Here is a 12,864-nt window from a genome sequence, read left to right on the forward strand (position 1 = left end):
ATTATGTTGATCTTATACTGTGTGAATGTTGGTTGTTGACATAATCATGTACAGCGTTTTGATCAGGTCCTATAAAAGCGCTCAATAAGAAATAGTTATTATTATTATTATTATTAAAGTGCACACGAGTACGTGTACACACGTGTATACATACAGTTGTGCGTAATGCACGCATATGCTAGGGACAGGGAGGTGTACCTCTCACCAAGGAGGTTTGAGAAATGGAGTAATAGCAGTCTCATTCCCTTTGATCCCATGTATCATGCCGCCACTCAGAAATACTTGAAGTACATGTATGTGCTAAACTGGAGCTGCCTCACAGATAAGAAGACAATTGATTCATGTGGCATTGCATCATGACTCGTCACTCTCAGAGGAAGATATGTCTTTATGATGCCTTATGGTAATTGCTTTTCGCCGTCCCTTCTTAGAAAACATGCGGCACATTAATAGTACAGGCACGGGGATGTGCGAATAAAAATTGTTCGCAATGAGTTGATAAACGCAACTGTTTTGAAAGCCGTTTCTAAAGGGCTTTTGAAAGGGCTTTGGAAAGCCGTTTAAACAGGAGAAAGTTGATAAACGCAGCCGACGAAAACAAGCGGCACATTAGTAGTACAGGGCTTGGGAAGGGCTTTCGAAAGGGCTTTCGAAAGGGCTTTGGAAAGGGCTTTGGAAAGGGCTTTGGAAAGCCGTTTAAACAGGGGAAAGTTGATAAACGCAGCCTAAGACACGATCGCCAAAAGAACAGTCATTTTCGCCGTAAGCGAAGGCGATTTGGTCTTTAGACGTAAGATTTTGGCCAACTTTTGAGATTGACATCCCACTTTTCTCTTCAAAATTCCACATTTTGTAGGTTGTATTTCGAAAAGATGTTGATATCAATCAGAAAGTAGAAAATTTCCCCTACAACGTGATACCGAAATGTCAATTTGGTCCCTGAGGTCATTTTTTGACCTTTTTCGGGCTGTAGCGCGAAATCACATTTGCCGAGAAGTTTCGGGTTTTGCCAGAGCGGGTCTCATATAGCCGTACGGTAAATCAGCTCATACACATTTGGTGACGTCGCTCAAATCCGATGTTTCTTGTAGCGAACGGAGCTACGTGGTCATGGAGATTCGGTGTTTTTTTTTTTCAATCTCAAAAACAGTTTAGGGGTAAAGTTACATCGTCTAAAAGATATCCAGTTTTGTTAACTTATAGCTTCTTAGCTTTCCGTAGATATCAAACTTGTCATATTTCTAGATTCTCTATAAATTTCTGCTTTAAAAAAATAATTGTATACTGGACAGCAAAAGAAAGTACCCATTTCTGTCAAAGGCCGCATATAAAAATTCACCACCTAGAAATAAACAATTTTGGTACACAGGTATGCTGCAATATCCATTTGTAATCACATACCCAATGCAAGTGGTTATCTTTATTACAAAGAAAAAAAAATGACATGCACAGCATCTTGGTCAATGAATCAAAAGTCCCACACAACAGCACTTTCCACCATGCAAAAATGGCCACTGAATGGATAACATTTTTAAACAACCAATATGTCAAATGAACATCTGTTTTGTCAAAATGATGTTAATGAGTGTATTCTGTATTTAGGGATGCTACCCTTCCTGATTATGCTAATTCTCAGAATAAAAACAGTTAGCTCTTTAGACTGGACATTACTTTACTCTGGTCTAAGCAAGCTTCCATTAGAAAATTATGCCACGTCTTGTAAGGCTTGTGAGGCTCATTCTGTTACATTTTGTGACTTTTGATTCAGTGACCAAGATGCTGTGCATGCCATTTTTTTCTTTGTAATAAAGATAATCACTTGCTATTGGGTATGTGATTACTAATGGATATTGTAGCATACCTGTGTACAAAAATTGTCTATTTCTAGGTGGTGAATTTTTGTGTGCAGCCTTTGACAGAAGTGGGTACTTTCTTTTGCTGTCCAGTATATATATATAGATAGAATTTCATTGGTTTAATTTTCATAGCTTAATGAAAGTGAACTTGGCTAACGTCTTTTATAAGGCATAGAACGCAGGGTGGAATAATATAACCCTCGGAACAAAATTGATAATTAACATATTCTGTGGAATTTTTCTTCATACTTTCTTTGGACATGTTATAATGATGGCGTTTAGAATACGACTTCTCAATCGCTGTAACTTTCTAAGCAGCGACGGCAGTGGCAAAATATCAAAACTGTACATATTTTAAACGGATCGACCGATTTTCCTCAAACAAGCTGGTGTGTCTTACTAATATTTCAGCATTCACTCTTGTATCTTTATCTGTATTTGGGTGCCATTGTTAAGTGCCGCGTTCCGTTAGGATGATTTCGTAGGGGACAGGAACGATGGTGAAAATTTGATTCCCAAGTCCGTAGTCGGGTTCTACCCCGTCCGGCAAACGGAAGGAGAATCGCTGCAGAATGTTCGTCAGAAACAGAAAAGCCTCCATCTTAGCCAAGTCTTTTCCTACACAGATCCGTCGACCTTCACATGCAGACGGAGGAAGGAGGGTTCGAGAAGAAGTATGAGACGAAGAAAACGTATACGTAAGCAGACAAAGAGGAAAGAAGAAATAGCCGTGTATGCCAGGTTAGTAAGTAACTCCTTTATTTGGAATAGATTTAAATGTAGGCCTTATTTCCATTATTCTCTTTCTCAGGTTATGACAAATAACCTACGTTTCCATCAGAACATGGCATTATTAACATGCATTGTCTGCGTTTTCTTCTGTATATTCATTTTTTTTTTCATATGTATAACATAACATATATCTATATATATAATATATACATATATATATATATATATATATATATATATATATATATTCTTTTTTAAACAAAGAAATGGGAAACTGACCAGAAATAAATGATAAATAGTGAAAACTTTGAGCAAAGAAAATGGGTTTCCATCGGGATTCGAACCCGAGACCTCCGGATTACTAGACCGGTGCTCTACCGACTGAGCTTTAGAAAGCCCTAGTTCCGAGTTCGTCCCCATAACCTTTGATTCTCTTTGCTCGTGTGGTCAGAAGCTATAGTGTGTGTATTTGTGCCACACAGACACATTAACCTGATATAAATCCAAAGGATGCAAATCAACTTTGGGATAGATGCGAGGGATCACCGAAACGATGCAGCTTTTTTTTTTTTTTTTTTTTTTTTTTGTAATACAACATGAAACAAACAAAGGTAAAACTGAGCAGAAATAAATGATAAATAGTGAAATCTTTGAGCAGAGAAAATGGGTTTCCATCGGGATTTGAACCAAAGACCTCCGGATTACTAGACCGGCTCTCTACCGACTGAGCTCTCTCTCTCTCTCTCTCCCTCTCTCTCTCTCTCTCTCTCTCTATATATATATATATATATATCATCATCATACGTATACTTTATGATACCTCCCTATCGTTACCTATTGTTATGAACAGTGATTATAATACACTTTAAACAACGCCAATAACAATGTCAATAACAGGAAAGGCAATTCAAAAATCAAATTAACTTTATAAGGATTATACATAACGGGGAGGCGGAAGACAAGTGCACGAGTTTTGTTATCCTTAATCTGCATCATCATTCTCATCATTATTACCAGCTCCAAACGGCTGCAGTGAGGGATGCTCCACGACAGTTTTCCCATCCTCGCTGAGATGACGTTCTGGTTTAAACACTTCCGGTTCATCCCAAAAGCGCGGGTCCAAATTCATCCCTATCAAATTGGTGATAATCTCCGTTCCCTTCGGGATGTCGTATCTGTAGATGTATGAATTTAGATTCCTCCTAAGTTTGTTTGTTTGTTTTTTGTTTTATTTTATTTAATCACGGGATAAAATGCCCTCGATCAGCCAGATGAGGCTGTTTTTCAGAGAGGCCGTGAGCACAGTGTTACAGCAACAACAAAAACAACACAACAGTTAACAAATCACTCAAAGTAAACTAACAATTACACAAAAACACATAAAAAACAACAAGCATAACATAATGAAATACATTACAATATAGCAGAAACTAGATACCAAGAACAAAAAAAAAAGAGAAGAGGAATATAAAGGTAACCACTTAACACAAACGCTACAAAAGAGGGTGACACAAACAAGTTCACGTAAATTCAGGCAAGTTAGCTCAAACATAGTTATGAAATCCACACTATAACACATACTCTAACATTCTTTCAAAAGCCTTCAAATTACCGAGTATTCTTACATTTTCGGGGAGACTATTGAATATTTTAACACTGGAATAAATGCATCCCAATTTCATGAAATTTGTTCTGGGTTTTGGAAGTATGATAATATTACGTGAATTACGTAAATTATATTTATCTATTCTGATAACTACTTTTTTACAGATAAATAATGGCAATAACTGGTGTAATAGTTTAAAGATAAATATTGCCGCGTGTTTTTCCCAGCGATTCATAATTGCTTCTACGCCAGATAATTCATATAAGGCTCGACTACTGAAACGATTATCTACTAATAGATAAGTAAGTTCTTACTGTCAGTGAGAATGAATACTTTGACTTGTCCAAACTGGTATTTTTAAGGTAAAGTGCTAAGTCCATGTTTGACATCCGTTTACATGGTAAGTTAGTGGATTCCAAAATAACCCGTAGTTATCAGTTCTAATTCTTGCCTATACACGCAGCTAACTCTTTCTTATGATAGGAAGATAAATTCATCACGAAGGTCTTACTGAGAGGAAATATTCGCTAAGTAGGAATTTTTGCTAAGTAGGCATATGAACAAAATAAAGTACAATGTTACTTTCACATGTCCAAATGATATTTAAATGCACGTCATTTGTATACAATGAGACAATAAACTTACTTTAGATGAAGAAATGCATGGACAAAATTTATCTGAATCATAACAAAGAAAAAGTCGGAAACGGAGGGGACTGCTAAAAGCCAAGTTTGTAGAATACAGTCTCCCCCACCCCCCCCCCCCCCCGTGAGTAGTAAATTGTAGTAGTAACCAAACGAAACGAATGGATATAAACATAGAACGTAGAACATAAAACAAGTACGCACACACAAACAGAAGCAAAGCTGCTCGGCCGTAATCTGGCAGAACTCCTTTAGTCGATTTTGGTCGATTTTTAGGTTTTGAGTGTTTTGTGTGTTTTTTTTTTCTCATGCTCTTTCAAGTGGGTCAAAAAGTATGTTGTGATTTGGTACAGAAAGTTATGTTTAGAAAGTAATTTTGGCAAAATTCCTGAGGAGAGAGGGCGATTAATCTGTCAGAACTGCGTAAGGCGAGATACGAAATGAATTTTCCGATGTTAATCAGGCAGAACTGCGTAAGTCGACTTATTACGACAATGCTGGACCTGGGTGTCCCTGCATTCTGCACGGACATGGTATATCTTAACATGCGCGTGCGCGGCCTTGGTAGTAAGTGACGAACTCTTTCGATATATTGCAAGCAAATATGAAATGGTGCCAGACGGGTTCTCAGGCCCTTACCAGAACTTTGTTTTCACTTTAACCATGCAGCGCAAGCTAGCAGTGCCTAGCTAGCTAGACGCAGTGCCGTATATAAAGAGAGTCTGACCAACTCATAAATTGAACGCCATGTTGTTACCCAGCGTACAATGCACTTAAGGTTTTAGCATGTGCGCTTGTGGGGTTTGCGTGTACGCGCAGGATTCCCAAAGGCGCAAGGCACTAGAGTGTTGCTTGACTTTTCTTTTTTTTTTCTCAGAGAGAGAGAGAGAGAGAGAGAACAATCAATCATTTTTACATATTCAAATAGACACAATACAGGACGCAGGTATATAAATGATAGGGAACCTGTCTAAAGGACATAATTCCTGAATATATGTAAATCATTGCTGTAAAAAAAAAAAAAAAAAAAAATCACAGAAAGCCGTCTCGTAAACTGTAACTAGACTGTATGCTATATTGTATTTAGCAAGTTGTCCAGGGAACAAGAATATTATATAACAAAATGATATATAACTTTACAATTCTAGGTGTGCACAGAAGGTAGACGAATTCAACAGTTATTACTGTTTTGCACGTAAATAAGCATCAATTACATCCTATTTAGTCCCATGGGGAATTTTGTCAAATATATGTATGAATGAAACTAATGTGAAGGCCTACTAGTAATTCAAAAGGAAAACACTTCAACGTGAAAACGTTATCGGCAAGTCAGTATAAAGGTATGTAAAACGATCTCAAATTGTTGAAAAATAATTTAAATAAAATACCTTGAATTGAACTAAAGCACAAGTACCTGGATTACATAATGAGGGATATCCGTTCCAAATATGAACTATGATCATGACCATTGAATAGATATGAAAAAGGTTAAACAACAAAAACAAAAAGCAAACAAAAATGTCCTAATGGCGACCGGTATACCTCCGCCATATCACATTGTTCTCTCAACAGGACAGGGTGTAGAGTACGTCTTGATAATGTTACATGACAGCTTCACATAATTGGCAGGAAAAAAAAATGGCATGTTTGTCACAAATTTAATGCGTCGAGTGTTTACTTTCCTTGAAATAGGTGTAAATGGATGACTTTTGTTGTTTGAGAGAGCAAGTATTAAGGAATTTGAGAATCTTTACTTTGACCAATCTATTTTCATGGCAATACGTTGAGCGGCTATTTTAAGAATAGTTTTTATGAGGAAAATCCCGTCGCTTTAGTGTTTTCACTTGACATTTGACCATCATTGCCAAAATCTTTCCCTACGCGTCATTGTGTAGTAATGGTGGCATGCAAATACTGTGTTTGACTTAGAGTTCATGCATTTGGTAATCTCCAAGGTATGGTGGAACTGTGCAATAGTATTTCAACAATAGAGAGTTCATTATTTTTAACACTTTACTTGACATTGATCCTTGACCTTTGCCCCCCCCCCCCCCCCCCCCGGAAAAAAAAAAAATGAAAAGAGAATCATGGTCGGGCTGTAAGTTTCGTGTCTGGAAATACATGTACTCACCTTCAGAAATGGCATATGGGGGAAATAGTAATATTTTAAGAATTTAACCATTATTTTTTTTTACCTTTCACTTTGAGCGTGTTTACCCAAAAGTTTATAAGCTAAAAACAAAACTTCGTCCACTCAAACATGCATACATGTCAAGTTTCATTAGGATACCGGAAACGGACTTGATGTCCACAAAATTGATTACGGAATGAAGGACAGAGTTGGGAAAGGAAGGACGGACGACTAAAAACATTATGCCTCCAGGCGACACTTCGTATGTTATGGCGGTGACATACAAATGTGAATCAAAACTTGGATAGTCTGAAAGCATCCAGTATAGGTCTACACCATCCAAATGAGCGTCATAAAAATGTCATATAGTAGTCATACGGCCTATAAACAATGTAAGATGTCTTTAATTTATGTAGATTTTATAGACCTATACCCTGCCTATACATATAATTTTCTCCACAACCGTAACAGCTCACACACATGAGAGGGGCAGACTCCCAACGCATGCCACACACACAAGCGCATATACACACATTCGCATATACACACATTATTACATCCACACATAGTACAAAGTATGTTCCAGAGGAAAATATCAATCTCTCTCTCTTATCTCCTTCTCTCTCCCTCTCACTTTCTCACCTTCCCTCGCATAATCTTTCCCTTATCTCTCTCCACTGACCCAATCTCAGGATAATGAGCATGCGGCGGTGTGTATTTCTCATGGAGCTAATTTCGCCGTTCGGCTGAATCTTCAGTTTATCTTTAGTTTATCGCAGTAAGATATCAAAATATCTTTCGTATATACCTTCTACTTCAGTGAAGTACTGGTAGACGCAACGGCAATGACAATAACGATTCATAACCCCACTGCATCAGTTGACTGATATTGGGGATGTCCCAAAGGCAAGCAATATTAGCGCGTAGCTGCGCGTAATGAACAATGGGTACTGCGTGTACGTGTGAGCTCTGCTCGCGCCTGCGTGATTAGCCGGGTTCACACGTACAAATTAGCGGGATGACGATCGCGATGCTCATCCCGAGTTTTTTTGCGAGCGTCCACACGTACCAAATTAGCGGGATAGCGATCGCGATCGGTATCCCGCTAATTTGGCGAGCGTCCACACGTACCGAATTATCCCGCTAATTGCCGATAGAGATAACAGCAAAGCCTGCAAACTGGGTCACGCAGCGCCCTTCTCTATCAGTAGCCGGGTTCACACGTACATCAATTAGCGGGATACAAATCTCGAGATTTGCATCGCGATCGTCATCCCGAGTTTTTTGCACGTGTGGACAGAAAAAACCCGAAAATTAGCGGGATAAGCATCGCGATGCTAATCCCCAGAAATCTTGCGCTGGTTCCTCAATTAGCGGGATAATCGGCGCCGCGCTGGTACGTGTGAACGGTCGGGATTAGAATCTCGAGTTTTTACATCCCATCATGCAATGCACACATCACAACAGCGAGGCCTCTGCGAGGAGATCCTTCACCTCTTTGGAGAACAATAACAACAGCGCGCGAACCACACCAATAGCCGGGTTCACACGTACACCAATTAGCGGGATACAAATCTCGAGATTTGCATCGCGATCGTCATCCCGAGTTTTTTGCACGTGTGGACAGAAAAAACCCGAAAATTAGCGGGATAAGCATCGCGATGCTAATCCCAAGAAATCTTGCGCTGGTTCGCCAATTAGCGGGATAATTGGCGCCGCGCTGGTACGTGTGAACGGTCGGGATTAGAATCTCGAGTTTTTACATCCCATCATGCAATGCGCACACATCACAACAGCGAGGCCTCTGCGAAGAGGTCTTTCACCTCTTTGGAGCACAACAACAACATCGCTCAAACCACACCACTGACGCGTAGAAGACAATGGACAAAGGTAAGTGCACGCAGGCAGTGATAGAGAAGGGCGCTGCGTGACCCAGTTTGCTGGCTTTGCTGTTATCTCTATCGGCAATTAGCAGGATAATTTGGTACGTGTGGACGCTCGCCAAATTAGCGGGATACCGATCGCGATCGCTATCCCGCTAATTTGGTACGTGTGGACGCTCGCAAAAAAAAACTTGGGATGTGCATCGCGATCGTCATCCCGCTATTTTGTACGTGTGAACCCGGCTATAGACGCGTAAAAGACAATGGACAAAGGTAAGTGCGCGCAGGCAGTGATAGAGAAGGGCACTGTGTGACCCAGTTTGCAGGCTTTGCTGTTATCTCTATCGGCAATTAGCGGAATAATTCGGTACGTGTGGACGCTCGCCAAATTAGCGGGATACCGATCGCGATCGCTATCCCGCTAATTTGGTACGTGTGGACGCTCACAAAAAAACTCGGGATGAGCATCGCGATCGTCATCCCGCTAATTTGTACGTGTGAACCCGGCTACTGCCTGCGCGCACATACCTTTGTCCATTGTCTTTTACGCGTCATTGGTGTGGTTCGCGCGCTGTTGTTATTGTTCTCCAAAGAGGTGAAGGACCTCCTCGCAGAGGCCTCGCTGTTGTGATGTGCGCATTGCATGATGGGATGTAAAAACTCGAGATTCTAATCCCGACCGTTCACACGTACCAGCGCGGGGCCAATTATCCGGCTAATTGACGAACCAGCGCAAGATTTCTTGGGATTAGCATCGCGATGCTTATCCCGCTAATTTTCGGGTTTTTTCTGTCCACACGTGCAAAAAACTCGGGATGACGATCGCGATGCAAATCTCGAGATTTGTATCCCGCTAAGGCCAAAAAAAAAAAATTGCTTGTTTGCCCTTAATTGCCAAAACCCAAGAGGGTCGGTAGGTCGGTTTTTTTTTTTTTTCTTAATATCAGGGTACCCTTTTTTCCATGTCAATGCACTCAAAACTCCAAGAGATTCATTCAAATTTACGTCTTGCTATAGGGCCCGGTACGCGAGGCAGAAACACTCACTGACAAACACTTATAACGTTCATTTTTGTTAAATTTTGCAAACAGCTCCAAAAAAAGTACCTTCCAGTGAGATGCTGGCAACTGAACTCCAAACAGTTTTCGTGCCATGACAGCTGTTAACGGATGCTGCAAAAGTAGCCATCTTGTGAAGGGCTGCACACTAACCCATTTTTTCTGCCGGTCCGACCTGTCTCTGTCGGACCGGTAAATGCCCCGTTTTACCATTTTTTCAGGTCCGAACAGAAAATTTACCGGTCAACAACGACAACATTTTAAAAAACATTAAATGACTTGCAAACTTATTTTCTTGTTTTTTATGGATGTACCCCCCCCCATGTACATTTTACAGATTAATATTTTTTTTTTAACTTGCATTATTTATTGCACAAGAAATTTAAAAATAAAGACAGGAAAAAATTAGAATGTTTGTTTGTGAATTAGAGTAAAATGATAATGAACAAAATCAGATTGTATCAAATGCGTTTGCGACTTTTTCTAAACATCGGCGCACGAACTTGCTGCGTAACCTGCTCTTGGTGGTCAGTTGGATTTGCGATGATTTAATGAATTATTTTAGTTGTGATATTTTCTGATGCACGCGATACAAGGGGTTCTTTATTTTTCTCCCGATAATCTCTTCGCATTTGTGCATGCGTTCTTGAAAGGTACACGACATGCAGGGCCGAATTCGCAATCCTTTTTGCGCCCATTTCCACCTCAAATATTAGCGGGATTGTGACGATTTCAAAAATTACTTCGGCTGTAATATTTTACGAAGCACGCGCCAAAAGGGGTTGAAAATGCGTCCTTTAATTTTTCCCGATAAACTCTTCGAATTTCGTAAGTGCGTTCTTAAAAGATGTACCACACGGCCGAATTCATGATACTTTTTTGCGCCTATTTCTACCTCAGATGTCAGCGGGATTGTGACGATTTCATACTAGTAAATCACTTCGGATGTAATCTTTTGTGATGCATGCACCAGCTAGAATGGTTGAAAATGCGTTCTTTATTTTTCTCCCCATAATCTCTTCGCATTCCGTAAATGCGTTCTTAAAAGATATACGACACGGCCAAAAATCATGATTCTTTTTGCGCCTATTGTTTCCTCAAACTTCAACGGGATTGCGATGATTTTATGAATTATTATTCGGCTGTAATCTTTATGATGCACGGGCCAAAAGGGGTTGAAAATGTGTCCTGTATTTTTCTCCCTATAATCTCTTCGCATTTCGTACATGCGTATACGTCACGGCCGAATTTACGATCCTTTTAGCGCCTATTTCTACATCAAATATCAGCGGGATTGCGATATTTCGTTAATTATTTCGGCTGTAATCTTTTGTGATACATGCACCAGAAGGGTTGAAAATGCGTTCTTTATTTTTCTCCCGATAGTCTCTTCGCATTTGTGCATGCGTTTTCAAAACTATACACTGCATGCTGGGCCGAATTCAAAATTCTTTTTGCGCCTATTATTGTTTACTCAAATTTCAACGGGATTGCGAAATTTTCATGAATTACTACTCGGCTGTAATCTATATGATGCAAGCGCCAAAAGGGGATGAAAATGTGTCCTTTATTTTTCTCCCGCTAATCTCTTCCCATTTCGTACATGCGTTCTTAAAAGGTATACGACACGGCCGAATTCACGTTCCTTTTTGCGCTTATTTCTACCTCAAATATCAGCGGGTTTGTGGCGATTTCATTGATTACTTCGGATGTAATCTTTTGTAATGCACGCACCAGAAGGGTGAAAATGTGTTTTTTATTTTTCTCCCGATAATCTCGCCGCATTTGTGCATGCGTTTTGATAACCAACACGGCATGCAGGACTGAATTCAAGATCCTTTTTGCGCCTATTGTTTCCTCAAATTTCAACGGGATTGCGTTGATTTCATGAATTTTTATTCGGCTGTAATCTTTTATGATGCACGTACCAAATGTGTCCTTTATTTATTTTTTTCTCCTCTATAATCTCTTCGCATTTCGTACATGAGCTTTTGAAAGGTGTACGACGCGGCCGGCCGAATTCATGATCCTTTTTGGGACGATGTCTACCTCAAATATGTAAGCGGGACTGCGATGATTTCATGATTTTTTTTTCTCCCTAGTATTATCTCTTCACATTTTGTGCATGCGTTGAGATCATTCTGAACGAATGAAAATATTCATTTGTGAAATGACTGTGTAAAATGAAACTGAACGCAATCAGATCCATTTACTCTATCGCTGAATATCGAATATGTTTTTACTTTTCTAAAAATCGACACAAGTAAATTAATTCTAACATGTCAACTGCCACGCTGCTGCGAAGCCGGGATCGGATCGTGAGTAAAATGACCCAGAAATGCGTGCGCTTCTAATAAAATTCTATCAATGCTTCTTGTCTGGCATGACCGCCGATCGCAAGCAAACGAAAAGCAGTTACACTGTACATGCATGGCATGGCAGTGCGTGAGCAGCGCCAATGCGCAAGCTAGCGCGACTACTGGTCGCCATTGTGCAGACCTGTACTAAGTGCATGATATACATGCATTGATTGGATTTCGTGCGCGTGCACGCATGTGAGCCAAAAAGGTTGCTACATTGTAGCATGCAATGCATGCTGTAAAACGTAGCCTGTGGACCCGCGCGGCCCGAACACAATTACGACGGGTCGATGAGATGAAAAAAAAAAAAAAAATTTTTAGACTTTTTTTTATTCTTTCTGTAGCTTAAAATGGATAATTTTGGGTTTAAAACCATTCACAAATTTGTAGAAGGTGAAATTTGTGGAAAAAAATAAACTTGAAAGAGCAAAAAAAAAAAAAAAAAAAAAAAAAAAACGCGACCCGAAATTTCCGTGATTTTCGGTCGGTCGCGAAGGGCAAACAAACCATTTTTTTTTTTTGGCCTAATTGATGTACGTGTGAACCCGGCTATTGACTTTGGTAACGACATGGCGCCTGTAGATCACGGGCCCA

General features: G+C 39.9%; 1 protein-coding gene across 1 annotated transcript in view; it reads right to left on the reverse strand.

Annotated features, from left to right (window-relative positions):
- Positions 1 to 2,307: 2,307 nt before the first annotated feature.
- The window catches only part of LOC140232216 (cytochrome P450 2F3-like), a 46,157-nt gene continuing 35,600 nt past the window's right edge, over positions 2,308 to 12,864 (reverse strand). Inside the window, exons 6-7 of the mRNA XM_072312352.1 lie at positions 3,603 to 3,763; positions 2,308 to 2,492 (exon numbers count right to left, since the gene is read on the reverse strand). Of these exons, the coding sequence (XP_072168453.1) occupies positions 2,308 to 2,492; positions 3,603 to 3,763 (346 nt within the window). The remainder of the gene's footprint in view (positions 2,493 to 3,602; positions 3,764 to 12,864) is intronic.

This window comes from Diadema setosum, chromosome 8 (genome assembly GCF_964275005.1).
Source record: "Diadema setosum chromosome 8, eeDiaSeto1, whole genome shotgun sequence".
Classification (NCBI taxonomy): Eukaryota; Metazoa; Echinodermata; class Echinoidea; order Diadematoida; family Diadematidae; genus Diadema; species Diadema setosum.